At 37.5% G+C, this 25,981-nt stretch overlaps 1 protein-coding gene across 1 annotated transcript in view; it reads left to right on the plus strand.

The window, feature by feature from the left end:
- The first annotated feature begins 228 nt into the window (after positions 1 to 228).
- GADL1 (glutamate decarboxylase like 1) overlaps positions 229 to 25,981 on the plus strand; it is a 150,903-nt gene continuing 125,150 nt past the window's right edge. Inside the window, exon 1 of the mRNA XM_072412378.1 lies at positions 229 to 459. Within this exon, the coding sequence (XP_072268479.1) occupies positions 417 to 459 (43 nt within the window). The 5' untranslated portion in view covers positions 229 to 416. The remainder of the gene's footprint in view (positions 460 to 25,981) is intronic.

Genomic DNA, 25,981 nt, shown 5'->3' on the forward strand with positions numbered 1-25,981 from the left:
AGAAATTGCAGAGTACAGTATTATAGGCAGGTAGCTTGAAAGCATTCCAACATGAAAACTTAGTGCAGCATAGGTCAGTGCTATCTTTGTGTGTTGCAGCTTTAAGTGTTACTGTCCCTCCCTCCTGGCCATCTGGTCTGGACTTTTTTATCCTCCCATTCTGTACAGACTGGATAAGGGCCAGCTGGTATTTGTATTAATAGATGCCCTGCTTTGCTATTGGAGAAAAGCACCAAGGCAGCAGCTGCAGCACAGGACAGAGCCCAGGGTGGAGACAGGGACACTGACACCAGACACCTGTAAATTATTCACTTGTGCACTGAGCACCAGCACTGATTTCCCCAGGGACTGGGATATCATTTGGGGAGCCCTTAGGCGAAGCAAGGAAAAGTCACCTTCAACAACCAGAGTCATCAATGAGCAGCAGCCAGAATATACACACTGCCTTGCAGATGGAGGGTAACAGACTGTTCTTCTCTATTCTTCCAGCATCAATTCATTAGGCAGCATGCAGCAGCCTAGATCAATATACAAGTTAGCTTTTGCAATGACATGATGAGGATTTTCATTTATTCATTGTTTAATATGTCTGTGGCTATTTGTGTTGTATGGCATTCTTACATTACATAGTGAAAATGTGGGCTGATTTGTGTTTTAGTTAACAGATAAGTGTAAATTTATAGTGACATCTTGTGCAACTTTGTAAAGTATCAGTTGTGATAGGAACAGGCCATGTTCTGTTTAGTTCAGTCATTGAATGAATGAGTAAAAGACATTATTCAGAAAAAATAAGACTACTAGCGAGTTTGGTTAAGTTTTCTGAATGTGATGGGGTGACTTGAAATAGTTTTGCACAGTTGTGAAAAAGTTATTGTAGCCGATATATATATATTATTCTTTTTCATCCTGTTTTCTGTTGTCCCCTATACCTGTGTTCTAATCAAGCAAAGGGTCAGGCCATTCTATTGAAATTTAAATACTTCAATACTTCTGGGGTACACCCTATCCTCTATTTTTGAAATATTATTGTAGCCAAAGCAATGGAGCCTGATATAAATGTAAAGGAATAGTATGTGTTAGAAAAAGATAAATCAGTTTGCCTAAGCTGCCTCGGTAAATTTGACAATAAAGGCCAATTTCTGCAATATGTGAAAACATGTGCTGCCGCACTATAGTGCCATTCAAAGTTTAACTCACTAAAACAATGTACCTGTGGTCTAACACTTTTGTTAGAAAACGGTGCTTCTTCTTATGCATATTAGTGTTCATTGGAAGCCCATTCGTCCTAATGCAACGCATGTCAACGCACAAGAATTTGCATTTGACAAACAAGACGCAAGTTGCCATAAACATCGTTTTACTGCCCTAATGCAGTACATTGCACACAAATTTAGTGCCATTTTTTATATCTGAACTATAGAACATTAGTAAGGTGTGTTTTGAGTGCCAATGGGTTACAAAGAATGCTAAGTCAACTCACCAATGGATGCAATATCACAGAACTTTACCTTAACACAATGCGCTAGTCCGAGCAGGTCCCTATTCTCATACAAATAATATCTTGTACAGTATTTTGGTATTTTCTACGAAAGATTTACCACTGAGTAGCCATTCTTAAATGGCCAGATTCTGTAGATTTAAATGTTTGTCAGTCATTTAGCCTCCTGCAGAATATCCATGGCATCAATACACCTGCTTACATTTGTCCTAATACAGGTAACATCACATGTATTTTATTGTATTGTACAGCATGTCCATTGAGATACCTTTCAGAATTAATCGCACCACATTGTGTGATCTCTGAGTCTTAGGTAAATCAGTGATTGTTGAGCTTGACACAGAGAGCATCCCTGGTGTTCTGACCCAGTCTTTCGCTAATCCAGACGTCTGCCCAGGAAGGCGTATTAATGAAATATCCTACCATCACCCAACAGAATCCCCTGGCTCACCTGGGCACAACAATTATAATGGCTGGCCTTATGTTACCCTGGCAGCGTTCTCCTAATATGAAGCCCCACACCTTGCAGGTGGAGCAAAAGCTGCACCTTCACATCACACCTATATGTGTACAAACAGTGATTCCTGCCCACAGCAGGTATGAAGGTCAGTTCATATACATTTGCCGAATTAGTAACTCATATTCATAGATATGGATTATTATTGTAAGGATTGGACTAATCCCAAGCATGTTTCCAGCATACTGTACAGTGTACCGAGATGATGTACTATGTCTAAATCTGGGCTGTTGAATTCCAGTCCTTGAAGACTAGGATACTTGCACATTTTTTGTGATTCTCTAACATAGAAAATGTTTTCTGTATTTATATGAAAATCCTGGCTTATTAGTGGCCTTCGAGTACTGAAGCTGATCAGCCCTGTCCTAAAAGATGCTGTAGTCAGTTATATATCTCTTACACATACTGTGCCACCAGCCGAAAAACTATAAATATGTTTAGCCATTTCTTAAAGGATTTATAAGGACAAGTGTAGATGGCCATTAAGAGTCTGTCTGAGCTTTGCTTTTACCAAGCTTTACTTCTTAATTTTGAACAGAGTAGTGCAAAGCTGCTCTGTCCCTGCTGAGATGCTTTTCATAGCGACCAAGAAAACTGACAACTGCTTGTGTACATGAGGGTTCAAAGAATTCTAAAAGCAGTTGATGGTAGGGCACCAGGTGTGATGGAACAGCATAATGCTGGCAGGGCTTGGATGTTCTCCTAAAATACCATCTAAATAAAGGTAAAAAAAAGCCCAAAAGGTGAAATGTAAAAAGCTGAAAACATTAACAAACTTAAAGCAAGGCTAAACCCAAAAATGTATTATAATTTAGCTTACTAGTCCTTGTGGTTTTCATATTTCCTTTTAATTGACAGGGGTTCTAATTCTTCTGTATCCAAAAAATATAGGAAATAGTTTGCTGGATCAGGTTTGCTGGATCACCCAGCTTCACTGATGAAAGTGTATCCTCTTCAGCCTTAAAGAGGTTTAATAAATCAGGCCCATCAGGTCTGTGTCCAAAATTATTATGTAATTAATAAAAACCTGTGCAAGATAAAAGTTTCTATCTGCAAATAATACTTTTAATTTTTGTTATGTTTAAGAATATGGAACAATGTGCATGTTCAGATTGAGCCATTAATAAACAAACCTACAAGGAAATAATATAAAAGACTATAATGAATATAATGCACATGTTTAATGGTAAAGAGGAAAAGTTCAGATGAAAAAGCTGTTTTTTATTTAATGCTTATTTTAGAGATTAACCAATTTTCTCTCTTTGGTGACCCAGACTCTCTTTAGTGAGATCAGAGGTTGCAAGTTAGGTGTTTTTCCATAGGTTTTTACTAAAAGGTTAGGACCTCTGTTGGGTTATTGTTGTTTGCCATTTCCCTGCCAAGCAGCTTTCCTTGTACGGTAATGCAACAAGAAGGTAGACAAAATCCCCAACAGCTACACAGATATCAATAGAAATCCCTCCCTGTTCTCTGACCAATCAGGGGTCCCATGGCATGGCAAGTAATAAAGGTAGCTCCCAGGCCACAGGAAGTGGCGGTTCCACTGGCATGCATGCACCCTCACCGGGTCTGGCAGGCCACACATTACCTCTAGAGACTGGAATAGGTACCCAAAGACCAGTGTGTGTTGGAGAAGGGGGAGGAGATTATATAAACTGCCATTTCTGACCTGATTCCAAAACATATAGGTTGCCTAGTTGGTTGTCTTTCTTTAGTCTTTAACCCCCCTGGCGGTGTTCCCAAGTGTAGCTCGGGGTGAAATTTCATTACAGAAAACAGTAACCCCAAGCCACACTGGGGGTGGTATTGAGGACTTACATGGTTGAGCCAACGGCATCCTGGCATCTAGGTCCACTTGGTCGTGCCCAGCCAAAACCAGCGTACCACCGGCGATGCCCGACATCTGCCTACCCTAGCCTCGCTTCCTGGCCTTCGAGCATTGAAGACGCAAGGCTAAGGGATGCAGATGCCGGCCATATATGCGACTTGTATGGGGCCAGGCGGTATGCGTTCAGGGGGCAGGACTGGCAGGAAATTTTAAATTGTAAGTATTTTTACATATCAAATGTACCGAGTAAAAATACAAAATAATCATTACACCATGGAGGTTAATGCCCTTTCAATTCTGACCCAGCATGATTATGCAGATTAGTTGTTCAGCTAATTGCCACAAAACCTGGCACATGGTTATTATCTGCAGGTTGCTTTCATGTCTGTAACTGACACTACTGAAACCTAAAAAACAGCTTTACTTCCAGGCAATTTGCATTGTTTGAAATGGGTTCAGCAATGGCGGATTACATAGTTTCTTAGTGGTATGTCCACTTAAATTGTATTTTCTTTAAGCTTACAATCTGCTTAATGCTGTGGTTTAGGTGAATTTTCAATCTACACCAAAGCAGCGTCACTGTATTTATATACTGCGTAATTTAAAAAGAGACTCAATCTCAAAGTTTTCAGGGAGAAAATGTCTAGTATGCAGATCAAATATATTTCAAGTTCAAGTTAAAAGATGAAATACAGTATATTTTTAAATATTGTTGTTATTATTATTATTGTTCTGGCCCTTTGGGTAGGAAAAGGGGGCAATAACTTTGTCACAGTTACTGCATTGAAAATCTTTGGATTGGGTCAAAAGTTCAACATTAATTCCATCCCATATAGGAAATTATATTGTATGGATGTATGCAACAAGGTGCAACAATCCTTTAAGTGGAAGATCTGCCTTGGCATCTCAATTGTCCTTTTTAACTATTATAGGTGTTGCTATACTTTTATTGTAGTATGTTGCATTTGCTGTTCATCTTTGTTTTTATTACTGGAAAAAAAATAATTCATAAAAAAAACCTTGGCACTTTACCTGTTCATTTATAGGATTTTTAATATTCCAGAATACTGGAGGACAGAGCAGGCGTGTATCACGTGACTTTTTTTTTTTGCTGAAGTTGTCTTTTACTTTCTTAGATAGTCGGGAGAACGAGGCTCAATTCACAAAGCTAACGCACCAGGATAAAAAAATATTTTCCAGAAAGTGCTGTTTCTTTTAAGTTATTTCCCCCTATATTGCATTATTGTGGTACATATTAGTAGTGTTCACGAAATATCTCACTATTCCATTCGACAGCTATTCGATTGGTTTTTTAGGGACTGTTAAGGGCTGCAAGAGCAATCAGATTGCTCTTGCAGCCCTTTACTAGTTGTATGTGTTCTTGGATAGAGATTCTCTATCCAAGAACACAGGGAGTCCTGTGTTCTTGAATAGAGAAACTCTACCAGGAACACATACTACAGGACTGCAACAGTGATCCTGATTGCTTTATACAAGAACACAGGGCACTAGATGTGATGAATGAGGAAACTTGTCCCCATTCAACCTTTAGTGCCTGGGGATTGCCTGCAGTCACAGCTGTGACCGCAAAATTCCCACGTTCATGTGACTGTGGGAACTGAACTGCAGATAAATTCTGCAGTTCCACTACTATCCTCAAGGCACTACAGGTTAATTACCCTGAAGTGCCCCGGAGATTGCACACTCTATTCAATGATTGCAGACTCATTGCAATCATTAGGAAGATGCCCGGCCAACAAGTATCTCTTACTCTGTAACATGTACAGTAATATGATACATTTGTTACATTTTGCAGTGGATAAAAGAAAACAGTTGTATCAGAATATTACTATGCTGGAAAGTGTGTTACAGAATAGGAGATATGATGTCATTGTAGGATAACCTGTAAAAAAAAAAACTCTTTTAAACTAATAAACGTATAACAACTTCACATTTCTGCTAGAATTTAACCTTAGGAGGCTTCTTCCTTAGTGTTGGTTACTCTGATAGATGATGACCTAGGACTTATCCCCTAAAAATCTGGCCACCATTGCTTTCTACCTATTGACTGATCATATTCACTAACCACTTCACACTTCTGCTAGGATCCATACTTCTAGGATTCTTGGTACAGGTCCTTGTGGCCTACCATTAAAACTTCAGCAAAGTTTCATCTGTTACTCTTTAAGAAAGAGTTTGAGGGAATTACTTCTCAAATGCCTTTTGGGGAAAAGTGGGGAAAACATTAAAACAGGCCATGAGTGTTGGGTGAATTAGGTCATATTGGAAAAGGCCCTAAATTTCAAGCCGTGATTAAGTTTTCACTTTGAGGAACGCAGGGAAGCTGCCCTTGTATATACAGGGTTGACACTATTATTTCTGCACATTTGACAGTGTTTTATAGGCATACAAACACAAGTGTTTAAACTTTTATAGGTACTTTGCCAGCAGGTGAAAATGATACCTAACTATCTCATATTTCACATTCAGAAAATAGACGGAAGACATTATTAGCATAGTTTATTAATACTCACAACCGAGCATTGTTTATTTTTCCAATAGCTTGAACTGACTATAAAGCAATACACAAGGTGTCTGTTCAAGGACACAAATGCACAGTGCTTGCGCTAATGTATGACACTGGTTCATAAAACATGACATTTACAAACTGAAACATATATACTGATTACAGTGCATTGATTAATTCAGACTGTAAAAATGTAAATTTAATTTTAATTCAGTTTTTTTTTTACTCCTTTTATGCATGCAAATAGAATGAGAAAGGGTATAGAAAAGCAATTGAACTAAGAAATATAGAATTAATTTACATTTTGCATGTGTATTCATGTATTCACTATATAAATGATGAAGAAGCATAACCGAGAAGTAGCAAAATGTAAGAGCAACTGATAATGTAGAGGGGAAAGTAAGATTGACAAGTAGCCAGAAGAGAATTTGAAGCGTCAGAAGCGGTTACAAAGCAGTCCAGAGAGGACTTGTAGGTTACTTGGGAGAAGACGGAAGGTCAGCTGAGGGCAGACATTGAGAAATTGCTTGGACATACTTCATCACACACAGCATTCAGTTATATGGCAACTATGTGAATGTAACTGTTCCAAGTGAAAAGGTAAATCCCAGATTATGTTAAAGGTTAATGTCAGCATTCCGTTGCACTGTAAATTTCTTTTTAAATGTGAGCTATTATTATCATTATTATTATTAACAGGACCCCAAGCCAAGAAGTAAATGAGAGATATGTCAATACTGCACCACCTGTCTTTTTCTACTTAGATGACAATGTGCAATAGTACACAAAAGGTTGATAGGGAAAGTTTTGTCACTGGTCAGAAAAGGATATCAACTATTTATTACTGAAATTACCTTTTTTTGCTGTTCTAATGACAGTTACAGTTAATGAGGGAAAATCTGCAACAGGAAACAAGCAAAAAACAAAAGGCAAGTGCTCCAACTTATGTCTGCACTGCTAAAAAGCATTTTATATTTGCCTGTGATGCTGAGAGTTCCCCTTCCTGGAAATACACGTTATTTATTAAAAATTATTGCTTAGGATCTTAACTGTAAAGTAATTTTAAAGAGTGGTGATCTGAGATAAAAATCACTGCTTTTGTGTTCTTCTCTTTTCAAATCATAATGGCCACATTGTTCCCTGGAGATCAGGATTTCAAAAGCAGCAAATGGTCAATACATACTGACCATTCCATACTCCGCATACTGGGGATCAGCGACTCCATTCAATTAGTGTATGCAGTCCATTCATTATTTTTTTTTGCGGCCGAGTATGCTTTTTTTTGTGGTAATCATGAAAAAAGTGTCCATTGGGTTGTTTGGGTCCCCAAATCAACTACAAGCAATCCCTTGTACAGCAGAGTTCAGAATGGAACAGAGCATAATAAGCCAACCAGTATTGGTGTAGTGGTCATGTGTTAATAGGGAATATGCTGAAAACAGAGGGGAGCAGAAACACAGATAGATAAGCTCATTGGTGTACTGTTTCTCTGTTTACTGTCCAGTCACATGGTGGAGATGAAAGAAAACCTGTGTGTTATTAAACCACAGCAGAGAAAAATTAGGTCTCCTCCCCTGCCAAACAAGACTGTGTTGTGTGGCTGAGCTGGGAAAATCTAGTAAATGAGTAGACATAGAGCATCACAGCCCTCTCTTTAGCACTGTTTAGGGACAGTTCAGACAGCACCCATGTCACCTCTTGCAGTGTTCTCCCCAGCCCATTTTAGCTGGGTGCACCACCCGGCACTTTTCAGCAACCACCCGGCTGTTTTGGGTCGTTACTGAAGATTTGGGTCATAAATCATGGGCTTCCACCCGCCTACAATCTCTTCCCACCCGGCTTAAAAAAAATTCTGGGTTAAGCACTGTCTTGATATACAGTATTTGCTGGGAAAGGCTTTCTCCAGAGAGTCAGGTGGTGCCTACAGCTCTGACATTATGAAGTCAACACGTCAAGGCTGGTAAGAAAACTGTTTGGCTCAGGAGAGTGCAGATTATGTGACCAGTCTTGTTCATCAGTAGGGGTGTCACAGATGTTCTTATAACAATGAATTCAGCTGGGTAAGGGAGGCTGTTACTGAATATTGTTGGTATAAAAAATGGTTTAAATACTTTAAAGGAAGTTCAGCCTGAAGTTCACCTTTAAAATAATATATATCTTTAAGAAAGATTAACAAGCCATTGCAATACAAAAATTACCACTTTCTAAACTGGAAAACTATTCCATTAGTAATAGTAGCTTTGTCATTGTTCCACTACATTTAGGCCTAAAATATTTATACAACATACATTGCAATACAAAAAATACTGCAAAGAATGAACACATCCACAGATTAGCTTGTAAAGCGAATGAAGAATCTGAAAATAGTTGTGAAAACAAATGCACTCATCAACTCAAGGTGATAATTATCTTGTTCTCTTACTGTGGGGTTTCCATGCTGAGAAACCTAGTGGTGCTGCAAATCCCATTATCCTGTATTTCATTACACTGTAATAGCACACATTTATGTAGGTGCATGTACGCTATAACACATGTAGATATTTTTAATGACTGCATAACTTACAGAGCTAGAAGCAGCCTAAATAACTTAACTTGCACAATGATTTTCTAGTTATATCTTATACATTACTACAAAGTATTTCTTTAGTAGAAAACATCTGTTTGGTTAATTCCTAAAAGCTACCCCTCCTGCCTTGCGTCATACATTTTCTGGTCTTAAAGTAAATTTATGTCCAGCTGGACATTTATGAATTCATATATACAAACCACAGTAAATCAGGTTTCAATAAAATGCCTCCAGTGAGCCAAGTTGTTTAGGTTTTATGGAGCAATTCCTCTTCACAGTTTCTAGCACATGGATGGAAGTCACTCAATTTGGCTTTCTTATTAGCTCACAGCACACCTTGCTCCCACTCCCAGAGTTCCTTACAGAGCACCCTATTCGTAGATATAGAGCTCCTTTTATTGTAGATGAAAAGCATGCAAAACTTCAAATTACTGCTGGGGGAAAGAGCAGGGTAAACTGTTCTACCGAGAGAATTAGCAGACTAGCTTTACTAGGTTTTTATGTTAGGCGTATAGAAAAAGAGGGCATCATCTGTGCTGCAGACTCTTTTAATAACAACTAATCAATGGGTAAACAATCATGATAGGAACAAGTCTGCCAAAACTTCTCTCCTTGTCAGTCACTGGCCTCACTATATTCAGTACAAGATACATTGCAGATATGACCTCATTGCTTAAACCAAAAGTTTTCTGGACAGTGAATTTTGTGATATCAACAGAACTTCTGTATGCAAAGGGAAAAATGCTTTGGCAGGTCAAACCATTACTGGTTGGGAAATGTTGGTAGCTCTGTAGAAGCTTACAATAATTCTACCATTATGTATGCACTGGTTTAATTCACTGAGATATAATGCATGTTTATTTGACAAAGCAATCTTTATATTCAGCACAATATATCTTATTATTAATTTATAATTACTGCAAACAATCATTCTAGCTTTGTGAAGGGAACTCAATCTCTTTAACACTCCCCTGTCTAGAGAAGAAAGCAGACAGATATACCACAAGCTCAGCAAAAAATGTGAATTTGTGAACAATTAAATACAGAGAAAAACATGTTGTTGCCTTGATGATGAATATACATATTTGTCTATTATGCTGTGGAACTATGCTCCCCAACCTTTTGCCCATTGCGGACTACTAAATGCAGGCACTCCGGACCATGCATGCGCTGGGAGCGGTGTGTCATGATGCAAGAACCCGCCCACTATCAAATTGCAGGTGTGAGCCTGTGATGGGTGAGTGGGCGGGTTGTGTTCAAAGACACAACCCACCTCCCTGAGCCTGCGATGTCTCTGGGAGACATGGTCTGCGGCTCTGGCTGGTGTGCCCCCCCAAGTGAGGTCCTTTTTCTGACCCCACAGGTGGGTGCACCGGCCAGAGCCATGGCCCACGTGTCAGATGGCCACGGCCCACTAGCGGGCCGAGGACTGGGGTTTGGAAACCTCTTCATTAGACTATTTTTACATTTGGCTGTTGTCATTGTCTTCCTTTCAGGGAAATTTGCAGAGTTTTACCTTATCCAGTTCTACGTTAGTATTATGACTACAGTAAAGAGCACTTTGTACAGTCCTGACTGTTGCATTTCCAGGATACAGAGGGGTCATGACTATTGAACCTATAGCCCAATGTACAGAGTGCAGGAGTAGGTCCAGTAGGCCCCCAGGGTGCAGACACACAGCCCAGTTTAAAACATGCAATAGTCAGGGGTATGTAATGTACAGTCTAGCATTAAGTTCTGGCTCAGGAATATCCGGAGAGCTTGGCTCAGGAATAAGCAAAACCACAGCAACGCTCAGAAGCAATAATTCAATTACTCTGCACAAAAATATCCTTCTATCCCTGTTACCACAAACAAAAATCACCTCCTTTAAGGAAAAGTTGCCCTTAAAACAACCTTTCACTTGTCACCTTTGCACCTCCTTGTCCACAGTTCATCTTTGTACCCCATTGTTGCTTAGGACACATGTGGTAAGACTATATATTACCTACCCTTACCCTATTTCCATAACACAGGGAACGTGTTTCATTTCTATTTCTCAAGGTGTACTAGCAAGTGGGAAAAGAAGAGGAAGCAGTATAATGACTTCAATATGCTCTGCCCCTGTGTTGTCCAGTCATCAGGTTACCAAGCTTATTTGCCGGTTTATTCTGTCGGGCAGGGTTGCCTAGATCATATACCTAAATGGACAGAATTACAAATGTTTTGGGTGGCTTCATGGGACTGGGGAGTAGTAGTATGTAGTAGGGAGGTAGCATTAGGTAACTTTAAAAATTGATAAACATTCCTCTATTTTACGTCCCCCTAAATGAACTAATAAACCATCTATAAATGGGGCACATAAAAAACAATATTTTACGTTTTTTAGACAGTTCACATTTTTTCTCTGTATTATGCTATTTGTTTGGATAAAACCCCTAATATTTGTTATTCTGTGAAAACATTATTCTTGACTTTTTACCAAAAAAATTAAAATCAGCATTGTGTAAAATATGTTTGAAACTAACCGGCTAATAAATATGGCTTCTGCAGTTAATTCCATTTAAAACACTACATCTGACTAACGATTAAGCTTTAAAGATTTTTTTATAGGGGAACAGAATGTGGCTATTCAACAAATAGGTCTGCACACAGTAAATGTGTTTAGCAGTTATTGTTAGCACAGCTTCCATGAAGTACAATGGGTTAATATCTCTAGTGCCAAAGACTTAATTTTTCTTCTAAGCTGCTTTTGCATAGCTCCCTTTGTTAGATAATTATCACTTAATGCTGAGATCAAGGCTTTAATTTTCTAGGACATTTGCTGCAGACATTATGATAAAAAAGTATCGTATACTTCATCTTATAGGTGTTATTTACATGATATAGCTCTAATGAGATTCTGAATATTCTGCATCATAAAGTATAAGAGAAAAGGGAAGGAGGGAAGACAGCCCTTTAGAATACAGTTAAAGATAATACAGAAAGTACAGTGTAGGTTAAAGAAACCATGGATGAGGTGGTTCTTAAGGAAATCCTTTTTATGTTTAATCAAAATTACAGAACAAAATTCAATAGATCATAAATACTATATATATATATATATACAATGAATATAGTATACCCCTGATTTCTTAATCAGGGTGTCTTTTAGGAAACCAATTAGGTGGCACCTTGTTTATGCTTCTGTTCAACACATCCTGCTGTGCATTGGGGTTCCTTCCCCAAACACTGTGTCCTATAGTGCCATTGGGGAAACAAGAGGGACCAAAGTGATTAGAGGGTGACATGCTTTCTGGTAAACCCAAAAGTGTAAGATAGCCGCATTGAAAAGTTTTCACAGTCCACACTCTGGAAATTAAATCATCAGTATGAAAATCAGAAGAAAACAATGACTAATATGATCTTCATAGGATTTTTATCAAGCCAGAAGGGTAAGCTACAGGCTCCCTTTTAAATGATAGTAGCTCATCACAATGTTTCAATTGCTAGCAAAAGAGCTGCAAGAAAGTGACAACTCAATGAGCCAGCCAGCAAGGGAGCGAGTTTATACTACAAGTATGAAACCCATATGAGTTTATTTTTCAGTTGTTGGTGTGTTGTGGAGAGTCCTTTTCACTTCTTGTCCAGGAGAAGTAAGAGAAATAAGAGAAGAAGTAAGAGAAGAGTAAGTCTTACCAGCACAAGGTATGCACAGTTGATCCCTTGACGATATTTACCACCTATATCCTCTCCTGGGCACAGCCTCATATTATTTCTCAACTATTTAATAACCATGATAATTATTACCCCTGAAGAAGCCAAATTGGCGAAACACGTCAGGTTAAGACACCATACGGTTTAATACAAAACAAGAAACCAATAACGCTGATATCAACCCAGCGACTGTACCTCTATCATTCCCTATGACAGCATACTATGTCTAGTACTTTAGGATTATAAACACCCTGATGAATTAATTAGGGGTATACTATATTCATTGTATTAATATATAGTATTTATGATCTTTTGAATTTTGTTCTGTACTTTTGATAAAACATAAAATGTACTTTTGATAAACATAAAAATTATGAATTAAGAAACACCTCATCTATGGTTCCTTCAACCTACACTTTACGTTTTTTCGATTCTGCATCATAAGCCATTCTTCTTAAGTATTAGGTTAGGCATCAAAAGATTCTGTAAACTATTAATGTAAAAATGGATACAATGGGAACTGAAGCACAGGCATTACTACAAACCCAACCCAGCAAATATTTGGATGGACCCCCCTCTCCAGGGGCTTTGCTAGGATTGTAAAGGATTTGGGGCATTCAAACCGACACTGTACACTGCACAATGACAGTGTAGCTAAAGTGTAGGGGTTGCATGTATGTAATCTACATAGTGCAGGGGTCAGGTGTACGTAGCATACATAGTACCAGTGTTAGATGTGTAGCTTTCTGTGTAAAGGGGTTATGAGTATGTAACATTTACAGTTTTTTTTAATGCAAGGAACAGTGAAGGGGGCTTCCACTGTAAACTATCATTATAAGTGTCTGTACAGCATGTTTTGAATGTTAGTTTCTATACGTTTTTATTAAATTTTACAAAAAATATACATATTGGTAAATTACAAAGCTCAAGTATCAAACAATATATCAATTCACAGTATGCAAAGGAGAAAAATAGGATTATACATTAAACAATAAATTGCAACAGATCCATATCGCCCATAACACTAGCAGTTTCTTAAAACTATGGATCCAGGGATCCCATTTCATATGGTCACCAAATAATATACCCTGAGGCCCCAAAGACCACCAGGAAACACAAAACATAAGACACTAACAATATAGGAATAGGGCAGGGGTGTCAAAGTCACATACACAGAGGGCTGAAATTAAAAACTTAGACCAATTCGGGGGCCAAACTTGAAATTTTCTGAAAAAAAAGTTTTTCCTTCTCATTAAATATAAAACATTTTAATATGGAAACAGAGAGGTATTGCTTAACATTTATTCTGGAACAAGCCAATAATAGAGAAAGGGGCCTAAGAATTTTTTAAAATTGTATTTACTTTTTTGGCAGCCACAACTCTGCACTTCATTATGTCAGAGCTCTATATTTAACCATTTCGAATCATCCACACCACATACCCTGCATAATGTACCCATACCACCCACACTTCATTCTCTGTTGGTTCTTCCATCCCCTTCCCTTTATTTGCACCATGTTCTCTGACAGCCACCCTCAAGTCTTCTCTAGCACCTCTGCCCCCACATTCCGCACTGCACAGCAGCTGCAACTTTACCATTCAAATTATTCTACTTTCCATCATGGCTGACCTTCAAAGTTATGGGGGTCAGAAGTTATAACTGGAGCTGAACTCCAGCCTTACCTTCTCTTTTCCAAACTTGTAGATAAACCTCTCTGGTACTGAAAGTGACTATTGTTATTAAACAGACGACTGTTCCATAGATGCGAGTGATGCTGAATATACAATTCCCGGCATTACTTGCGTCTATGGAACAGAACAGGCCGCTGCTCTAGAGACGCAAGTGATGCCAGGAATTGTAGTAGCGGCAACACTCGTTGCAATACGTAGTGGCAGGCCAGATGCAAATAATTTTCAGAACTCTTTGGGGTGCCAAACAAAAGGACCTTGCGGGCCAGATATGACTCGTGGGCCAGAGTTTGACACCCCTGGAATAGGGGGAAAGGAAAGAGGGGTCATGTCCCACAGTTGGCTAGAATACACCAAAATATATACTAGTAGTCATATAGATATTAATGACCAGTCCCATCCCATGGGTCCAAACCCCCTAAAATCTGGACATGGGATCTGTAAGTATAGCCCTCATTTTATCATTCACAAAATGAAGAAACATTTTATTTTTTACTTGTGTCACTGTTGGAATAGCAGACCACCACACCTTATCCAATACCATTTTGGCTGATGTGAACAGGTAGGTCACCAAACCAAAGGCTTCAAGTTGAGAAGCGCCTCCGCTGAACTTTTAGGGAAAGAACGTCCCACTATGGTATAAGCCATTTGATATATACGTGTCCAAAATCTTTTCACCTTGGGAAATTCCCACCAATAGTGGTATAGTGTTCCCGCTGTTCTGCATCCCCTGAAACAATGGCCAGAGCAGGTGGGTTTAATCTTTGCCAAATGTATGGGTACCATATACCATCACATCATTATTTGTAGTTGGTTTCCGCCGCCGATGCAATAATGCTACAGTGTGCCAACATTTTTCCCAGTCCTCCTGCTCTAGTGACATGCCCAGATCGCCTCTCCAATGGGGTATATAGGACAGAGTGGACACAGATTTCTGTACTTTGTCACTATACAAAGCTGAGAGCATTCCCTTAACTTGAGGGTCCTGTACATATAACTGTTCAAACCAGGTCATGTTGAAGGGGCCAGAAGACCCCCCCCCCCCAACATGACCTGTGCAAAGTGTTAATTTGTAGGTAGTGAAAAATTTCCGACTTGCAAGCTTCGTTGTTTGTTTCTAAATATTATAAAGGGAAGTATCCCAAATGGATTATTAAAGTGATCTTTCGCCACCCACCAGCTGAATTGTCTCGGTTCCTCAATCCCCGGTACAAACAATGGATTCACAATAATGCAGGCCAATGGGGTTTGTGATGAATTGAGCCTCCCTACTGATTTTTTTGAGTCCCGGACTCTTAGTGAATGTCCCAAAATAGGATTGATATATGCCATCGCTGTCAATAGGGGATCCACAATAGTGCCTCAACCGACACTGGCGTGGCTGCATGGATTTCCAAGGAGACCCACTGGGGGTTTGATACTGGACAGGGTACGCTGATAGAGGTTTTTTGAATGTTTTTAAAGTTTGTGACAGAGACAAAAAGTGATCAAAATCCAAAATGTTTTAATAATTTCCTTAATAATTAAGGAAATTATTTGCAGCTACAGAATTAGAATATGTTTAAAATAAATTCTAATTCATTTAAAGGAATCAAAATGTTTGGTAGAGGCCACTGTTAAATTTAAAAGCATTGTGTTTAATAGGTGGTAAGGACGGCGACACACTCTAAGATATCACTTGATGATGAAGTAAAGACCTGTATATATCTTGTATTGTAAGAGTTACACGTAGGTTTACATTATTAAGGATTTCAGAATAAAATAACAATTCAATTTTGTCCAATGGCAGGGACTATGTGGACATCCACTAAAATGTTTAATCCAAAAGGGTTCCTTGCAGCATTTTAGAAGCATCTAATATTTTATGGACCAGGAACCTCCATGATCACAGTTCATACCTCTTCAGCATATTTGCCTGTCCCGATATGTTGCAGTAAAATAAAATAGATATTTGGGCCCATTCGCACCCATGTGCTCACATTGCAGTAGAATGAGTTTAAGTGGATTCACACTTATCTGAAGCTAATTTCCAAACTGATGTCAAATACATTAAAATAAAACAGCTTCAGCTGCTTTGGTTTAAATGTTAACAGCAAAGAATACAGCTGTCAAGAAATTTGATACATGGTCTTGGTAGAGCAATGATAAAAGACCTAGAGAAAGATCATTAAAAAAAACTGATTTGTCTATAAATACTAAAACCAAAATTGTTCTGGCTATGGGATTTTCTGTCACTCTCTATGAATGTAAAAGTTTGTCAGTGAAGTAGCAAGACAGAGAAAGTATTGATGCCTATAAGCTTTGGGGTTGGCAAAGAATTCTATGAACTGCAAGAAAACCGAACAAATCGATCATTCAGCAAATCAAGACCAATGTTTCACTGGAAGCCCAGATTATTGGAGAAGGCAGTCATGGCAGTCGTGTTTGGATAGGAGAGTCAAACAGAAAAAATCCTGAAGAAATAACATTGTGGTCATAAGGAGTTTGACATTGACTTGATGCCACAATAATTCTTATTAAAAACATCACAGAGATGTGAACCAGACACATAGGAAAAAGTGGCATTTGAACGTGTGCATAATATACAATAAAATCATGTCTCCTTACTATTTTTTTTCCCATATAGTCTTACCTGACTTTGCCTAAAATAATAAAATCTGTATAAAATATCCTTCCATTTCACAGTAAAGAGAAGTACTGGAAATATCCATTTTACATTGCTAGATCATATCCTGTTCAGAGAAAGAGCAGCACCAACCAACTTGGTTAATGTCAAATTATCTGTTAAATGAGTGGTCCTGGTTGGTTTACCTAGCAATTACAAGCTTATCTCCTGATTTCTGCAGAGATGCAGTACAACACACTTCCAGTTCATACAAGCTCTTAGTGCAAGTAGCCAGTTTAACAATTTCGGGTCCTTAATTGTAATTATGATTTTGGTCCCAGAACTATTCATGGTTTACCAAATTAGAGGGGAAAGGATTTTGTAAATCATACATTTTAATAAATTCATACATAACTTGTTTTACTTAGATATTGATTAATCTAAATGTGTGTTGTAAGGGTCAGTGCTTTCTCCTCGTGTCTGTTTTTTTCTTGGCATATTGATACATTTGATGGTTTCTGTTTTATTGATCTAGTACATGTGATTCCTGTTGAAAGAACTCAGATATCAGAAGAATACAGTAAACATGGTGCAGTAAACCTCAGGAAATAATATAACATATAGCACAAAGCGACCACTGACATGACCAGTGTTAAACGCGTATTGATCTGTGTTTACCAATATATGGAATGGTTTTTCTCAATGAGTTAAATTGTTTGCATTCACTCTGGTTTATTACATAAGCCACAGGATATCCAACTGATGTAATGTAATTATTGGGAAATCAATCATGCTATTGCACCAAAAAAGAAACACCATGCTTCCAGGCTAAAAATATAATTGTCCTGTAGTCATATACTGCTCATTTTTTGCATTTAGATTGTGAACTCCTATGCTTAGTTGCTGATTAACCTGTTGAGTCTAAAACATTTTTTCCAGTGTGGTATCCAGATTCTATACTTCATTAACTAAAATACTATCAGAATGGTTCAGTATTTGGCCTTAATGTGCAATACCGAACAGTAGTCATTCACTGATGTTACTGATTTTGTACAAGATAGTATGCACTTAAAATTCCCTCATTGCATTTTTTCAGTAAACTCGGATATATACTCGATTATAGTTTTTCCTATACTATAAGGATTTAAGTAATACAAGCACTTTACTAAAATAAAAAAAATGTAAGCTTTGCTTTGGGATAATAAAGTACTTTATGTTGTAATGATCACGCAATAACTACAGCTTAGTAATAAGTAAAATTGGCTTTGGTTGCAGAAATGTTTCAGCATGGTGCATTTATTTTTATTATGATGTATACCATTCATCTAAATATAGCAGTAGCATGCTCCATAGAAACAGATGTTGTTCTCATAGTCACACTGAGTGTTTAGCTACAATTGTGTGAATGAGCAGTTCTTTGATTTTTTGTTGTAACAGATACAGTTTGCTCATATACCATATGCCTAGTTTATAGGAAACCTTTTATATGCTTCATTATTGGATGTTGAGGAGCTCCTATTGGATTATTAATGGCGGGAAGAGAACGAGCATGCCGAGCTCCAGAAAAAAGCCCTTGTTATAATATTCTCTCAGGATGGATTAGTATTTCGAAAAACGGGGACAGAAAACAGGAGGACATTTGTAATAATCAAAGTCTTCATTCTTACAATAAACATTATCCCTTAGGAATTACTTAAAGTGTTATTAAACCCTCCATGCAGAAAACAAAATGTAGCAGCATACCTTATATTAGTGTTTTTTTTTTGTTCCACTTTTTGTGTTAAACCTTCTGTTGTTTATAATGAACCTTGAAAGGTTCAGTGCGTTTTATATCAGCCTATAAGGGTGGCTAATGCTGTTATTCAGGGTCACCCCAGAGGCCTAACTTTGTCACCCGAACATGCTTGTTTCCAGACAGGTCTGTACTATTATGTGCCACTGTTGTGCTTTTGTGCTTCAGTGTCATGCTTGGGGCATGCATGAGCATTATGGTCAGTGCACAAGAACATGAGATATCTAGTCCCAAGCATTAGATTTATTCTATTGTGGAAGAAACTAAAAACTGTGTTTGGAGCACAAAGAGAGGTTGTCCTTCTCCTACCAGAACAATGTACTGAGGCAGAAGATAGGTCAGTCCCCATGGGTGCTCTGACACTTAGACGACATTTCAGCTTTGACAGGAAGAAAATATCAGAAAATTTAAGAACACACAGCTGTCCCTTAAAGGAAAGGCACAACAACCAAAAGTTTATAAGAGAAGATTCAGATGATGACAAATGTGCTATCGTGTTTTGCACTCCTTAGCAATTCAAAATATGCAGAAAGAAAGGGGACTTAATTGGCAAATGTATAAAATCAAAAAACAATTTTTTTTATTTAAAAAATAATAAACACCAATAAAATATTATGCCATTTGTCTTAACATGCAAGGCGGCATGATCTGAACATCAACATTGTTCATAAATTGGACCATAGTATATCAAATGGTTTAACAGCTAACAGTATAGCATCTCACAACATAAGAGGGTGTCTCGACGCATTTCACGGTCAATGCTGCTTCATCAGGATAATACCCTTGAATGATAATTACTTATAGTATGTATTATACATTACAGTATCTTGTCATCTTCATTCAAATATATATAGGGCCTCAAAGCAAACCAAAAGCTCATGGTGAGGGTAAGTGCAAATCGATAGGCGATAACAGGGGAATCCCTCTATAGATGTAGATAAATTGCCACTTCAAAAATGAAGGGGATAGACCACAGGTCCCAGCTCTTAGCTCCTGCAATCAGCCTCAGAAGGCTATGGGTTTGCACTTACCCTCATCATGGACTCTTGGTTTGCTTCGAGGCCCAATTTACATTTGAATAAGGATGACAAGATACTGTAATGTATAATATATTCTATAAGTAATTATCTCTCAACGTTATTATCCTGATGAAGCGGCATTGACCGTGAAACGCGTCGAGACACCCTCTAATGTTGTGAGATGCTATACTGTTAGCTGTTAAACCATTTGATATACTATGGTCCAATTTATGAGCAAAATTGATGTTCAGATCGTGCCCTCTTGCATTTCATGTGCCAATTATGTCCCCTTTCTTTCTGGATATTTTGAATTGCTACAATACTGTGGGGATATGGCAGGCAATTATTGAACTAAGCAGGTGATCAACTCATCATACCAATTTCAATAGCTTGCACTCCTTAACTTCACATGTAGGTTCTTATATTTACTTTGTATCTATCACTAACCAACGAGATACTGAAATATTTGCAACATTATACCAGTCTTATCTTTTGGATTGTACATCAGCCCCTATTTCAAAAAGGAAGTTATCTGCCAAACCATGAATAGTCCAATGCTTTGCAAACTTACATCGTTTATATAAACTACATATACAAACTTTTTTGGGATGTTTATAGAACTAATGAAAATGGAATTCTTGAGACTAAAGTAATGACAGCTACAAAAAAGTTATTCCTTATTTTTGTTATCTAAAAGAATATAATCTTTCAAACATCTTGATGCTTTCTGTCACTTTTGAAAGGTTCTAGTTAACACTGTAAATTACCATTCCTTGACAAGCTAAAAATTTATGAACTGTTAAAGTGAAATTGTCAAAACTAATTCCTACATAATTACCTCAAATCCAAGTATTGTACATCCTTTTTTTTTGGCTGCTCTACTGTAGAAAAAAGACAAATATTATATTTGGCATGTAAACTTCCTAATGACTACAGGTGATAAGCTAACTGTGTAGTTACACGTGTTGTAGTTGCATTGCAGTTGGTTTATATCCCATTCAAAATGAATTAGCACAGCGCACAAGAATGTTAAAGTACATACCTGTTCCACCAACTATGACTCCAAAATTCCTTCACTTTTTTTTAAATAATTAGCCTTCCTTGCTATATTTTTTGTTCCACACACACAGGGCAATAACAGTCACTTTAAGACACATGCCCAGACACACACTGATATGTGATACATTTGAACTATTATAATGTTTCCTTTTTGCCATGTACTTAAAGCCCACTTTTTCAACTAATTCAGCTATTAGGGGGATTTAAAGTCAATCTTTCAGTTCTCTGGGAAATTCAAACTTGGCAAACATTTTAAAACACATGCTGTGCCCAAAGCTTACTTTGAACTACATGTTACTTCACTACATGGACAGCAATATGCAAAGAAAAACTTGAACTTTTAAAAGCTCCTGATTGGTCAGTTAGACTACACTGTCACTTTTTAGACCCATAAACAGACAGTGTAGAATTTAGCTTTGCAGAACAACTGGAAAACTTCCTTCTTATAGCTTTTTGGTTTACTGATCATTTGAAAATGTGATTTTTCTGTAGATATAATCTGCTTTGTTTATAGCTTTAAGGTGGGAATTGAAGTCTCTATTTAACTTGTCATTTTTGAAACATGTGGGTGAGTCAGATGCAAAGAACAAAAAGCTGTACCTCCGTGGGTGTCCATATTTAGAAATCTGTAGACCTGCAGACTTTTGAAATCAGTGGAGATGTGGAGAAGGCACTTTTCTATAGCAGAAGTAAAGTAAAAAAATGGAAGCAGGCAGGTTCATCGCCTGTCTCTTCTGCAATAAAAAAAACTTATCTGCCTGGTCACATTTTTTTTAATTACACTGACCTGTACTTGTTTCATCATGAGTGCCACCATCTTCATCATGTCCTCCATTTGGTCCTCAGCCAGGCCAGGATGACACATGGGAGTTCATTTACCTTTAGCAACCTTGGGACAGGTAAGATTGTTTTATAATAGTAAGCAAATTGCTGTCCCTTCTGCAAAAAAAAAAAAATCCTGCCTGGTTGCAGTGCTTAATTATGGAACTGCTTTAAGCTTCTTTGCTTTTGAGAATAAATATTCAGTATAATCCCTTTTATGCTATACGGAGGTACTGAACTCTAGGAACAAGAATCTTTATTTAAATATAATAATCGATAAACTTAGGATATAGGAAATAAATTCACTTTGTGAACTAAATGCATTTGCAATCTTATCATTACATTATTACCTAGTATCCTTATTATTAGTTATTACCTTGCACAATTAGTAGTGATATAATCACAGCAATTTACTAAGCTTGTGCAGTGGCCCTGATTTATTAAAGCTCTCCATGCCAGGAGAGGATACACTTTCAGCAATGAAGCTGGGCGATCCAGCAAACCTGGAATGGATCTGGTCCCGGATTCAAAACCAGTTTTGCTAGCAAATCTATTTTAGGTTTGCTGAATCACCCAGCTCTACTGCTGAAGGTGTGTCCTCTCCAGCCTTGGGGAGGTTTAATAAATCAGGTCTAATGAATAGAGTTGTAGGAGGGACCCAGCCAGCCCACCCCATTACTGTCTACCTGCAAAAAACTACAAAACGGAGCAGATACAGAACCAGTCTCAAGTGAAGAGAGCAGCAATGACTGGTTTTAATTACTGAAACCTTCTGCACAAAGACAAAGCTTCACACTAGATTACTGCACAAATTTAAAAGAAAAAGCAAGATTCAATCCAAATTACATATTCTCTTTTGTCTAGGCAATATTTGCTTAGCTTCAGCTTTTGCCCGGGAAAAAGCCTATTACATACCTCAATATAGCACTCGCCCCTTCCGTCTGACACACCAGATTGTAGGTGGGCTCCCTGACATACAGTGCAGGAATGTTGTCTTGCATTGCATGTGATGACATTAGAATCTGCAACTGATGAACAGAGCACCTAGGAGAAGATGAAGGGAATCATGATGGAGTGAGAGCTAAGGAAAGTAAAAATAATTTTAGTGTTACCTTGGGCAGAAATGAGCAATTAAACCCATGCAGTGTAAAGGTAATTTTTAATTTTCCCTGGAATTTTACTCAAATGTATTTTTAATTACAAGGAGTGAAAGTTCTCTTGTGCAGAATACAGAATGCAAAAAACTCAGAATACTAAGGACAATTGCAATTAGAGATCATAAGTCCCAAATGCATTATCGCAAAAATTTCCTTGAGGTTCCGATGGAAATCACTATAGGAGGATTATGGCAGCTGCATTTATAAATACAGCCGTGGGAATCCTCCTGTCAGTGAGCGATCCCTCATTCTGACCTGTAGTGCCTGGGGATCTCTCACTGAGAGGAGGATTCTCATGGCTCCGCTTATAAATGCAGTCGGCATACTCCTCCTCTCAGAGTGAGTCATGCTGCTTGCGTTTATAAATTAACACGGCTGTGGGAAAAATCAGAGGATTTTTCCCATGCTTGCATTCATTCATGAGCAGCCAGCTGTGAGACTCACACTGTTTTCCTGGACAGAGAAACTCTATCCAGGAACACATAGTACAGGGCTGCAACAGCAATCAGGGGAGCGGAGCTGCCCCCCGATTGGTCTTGCAGGTTCCAAAAATTTGGTCTCAACGTCCGAATTTACAAAGGCTGTTCTCACCTACATGTTTGGTAAGCGAGAGCGGTCTAATTTGCAGCAATTTGTGGTCCAATTCGCATTTATTAAATTCGCTCGCTCATCCCTAATTGCAATGACATGGAACTACTCCAGGAGACAGATTTAGATTAAGAGAAATACTGCAGCATAAATAACTATTTTTTTCTTTTAATGGTCTATTAATATTATTTTTTCACAGTTCTGTGATAACTGCATAGCTTTAAGTAGACCACATCAGTAGGTCACAATAATCCAGTGCAAAACAAATGCATTAGGCCTAATTTATTAAAGCTCTCCATGACTCAAAAAGATACACTTTCATGGGAGAACCTGGTACAGGCTGAAAACATTTACCATCTAATAACAAATGATTTTTAGGACATCTCTTCCAAGTTTGCTGGATCCAAAAAGTTCTTCCATGATAGTCTATCTTCTCCAGTCTTGGAGATCCTCAATGACTTAGGCCCAATGTATTCATTTTTTTAATGTTTTTATGTTATCAATCTTATTGTCTGTGTAACTACTTTATTCTGTGTTCAGAAGAGCTGATTTGTTTAAAAAATTGTAGTGACATACACCAAACTGAAAAAATAGATTTTACATCTAAGATGCTTCTCCATTGGGGTTTTCATTACAAAATCTAGCAGATATAGTATACGTAAATGTACAATATAGGATTTATAAGAATACTATTTTTAAATATTTTTCATTATTAAACAAAATCTGTGGCTAATTACTAAGGAATTTTTACAACGATGCCACAAAAAATATATAATTTTCTGTGCTTTATTTATTTGAAGGCAATAAAAACTGTGCACACTGTGTATATAAATATTTTATTAATAGCTAAATCATTAATCATAATGTAATAAGTGTTTAGTAAACAATATTTTAAAACTTAAGATACATGTTTCTTTGTAGGAAAGTTTTATTTTGGAATTGTGCCCAGACTGGTGTTACAACAATATGATACAAAATCTATAACCGTTTAGTGTAAAGCTCTTTTACTTTTATTAGTCTGGCAAGTTGCCTGGTGTAATGTAATAAAAAAAGTATACAAAAATTGCCAATTGTCATGCTGGCAAAATTCCAAAGACAGGAACATAGCTTGAAGAAGTTGTATACCCACAGGTATAACAATTTGTATGGTCTACATAGAAACACAAACCTTGTTGGATGATATGCTGTTGGATCTTACCAATAATTTCTTTTTTTAATCTTGATATTTAATATGATATTTGATATTTAAATAGGTTGTCTAGACTTGTATAAAATTGTTAATATGAAACATCTGCATTTGTTCCCCACATGGTCATATTTAATACAGCAAGCTATTAAAATTTTGTGCTGCATTACATATATTAGTGTACACTTATTATATGGTTTTTATTCTGCAAAATAATAGTTCCATTTCTGATACATAAAGACCAAAAATTGGCATTTTAGAATGTAGCAGTGTTGGGTTTGTTGACCTATATGGCTATGACCCTAAGACCTTTGCACATACAAAGGTAAAGATCAAAAATTCATATTTTAGAATGCATCAGGTTTTGTTGACATTTATGACTATGACCCTAAGACCTTTGTACCTGCAACGGTAAAGACCAAAAACTGGTATTTTGGAATGAAGAAGAGTTGGTTTTGTTGAGATATATGACTATGACCCTAAGACCTGCTTTTCTAGCTCTGCCCACCTAGTCTACACAAGATGATCTCACTCTCTTCATATTGTATTTGCACTTATTTTTATCTTACTAAGAATGCAATTAGAACTCTCAGGATGTGGTAAGGGCAACATCACAAGAAACTCCACCAAGAGGAGGATGCGGATTTACCATGTAAATTGGGCAATACATTTTCCCAAAATTTTTATACAAACATAAACCTTTTCAATGTAAAAGGACTTTTAGACCACAATGACAAACTTATTTTCTTGCTAATTTTCTTTGTTAATAAGCTTTAGTCAAATTTTAATTCTACCAGGGCAGGGTTTCAAAAAATACAAGTTTTTTTTTTTTTTATAGTATTCATTTACTGCTTATCTTGAACAAAACTAGTGCATGCTGTGTGTCAATTTTACATTGATTCCCAAGAAAAAAAGAGCTCTTTTCTTCATGTACTCTATGGCCCTGATTTATTAAAGTTCTCAAAGGCTGGAGAGAATACACTTTTACCAGTGAAGCTGCATGATCCAGCAAACCTGGAATGTATCTGGTACAGGATTGAAAACATTTGCTAACAAATAGCTAATGACTTTTAGGAAATCCATTCCAGGTTCGCTGGATTACCCAGATTCACTGATAAAAGCGTATTCTCTCCAGCCTTGGAGAGCTTTATTAAATCGGGCCCCATACCTTTAAACTATGAAATCTAAATGACAAAAGATATTTCTTGGTCATGTTGATAATGCAGCAGGTTCCCGTGTGTCAGTCAATTAGAAACTGAAGCTCCCTTGTACACTACTAAGAAGTTCCTGGCTTTGCCTCCTTCCAGATAAAATAGAAAATGAGTGTAGGGGCATATGACAGCCTAATATCTCAGTATGTAACTGTGCAAATATCAGGTCTTTGCGATTCTTAAAACAGTTTTTTCTTTTAGTGAGAAGCTGTGATGGCAGAGGCACAAGCAAGTTTCACGT

The sequence above is a fragment of the Pyxicephalus adspersus genome, chromosome 5, assembly GCF_032062135.1.
Source record: "Pyxicephalus adspersus chromosome 5, UCB_Pads_2.0, whole genome shotgun sequence".
NCBI lineage: Eukaryota > Metazoa > Chordata > Amphibia > Anura > Pyxicephalidae > Pyxicephalus > Pyxicephalus adspersus.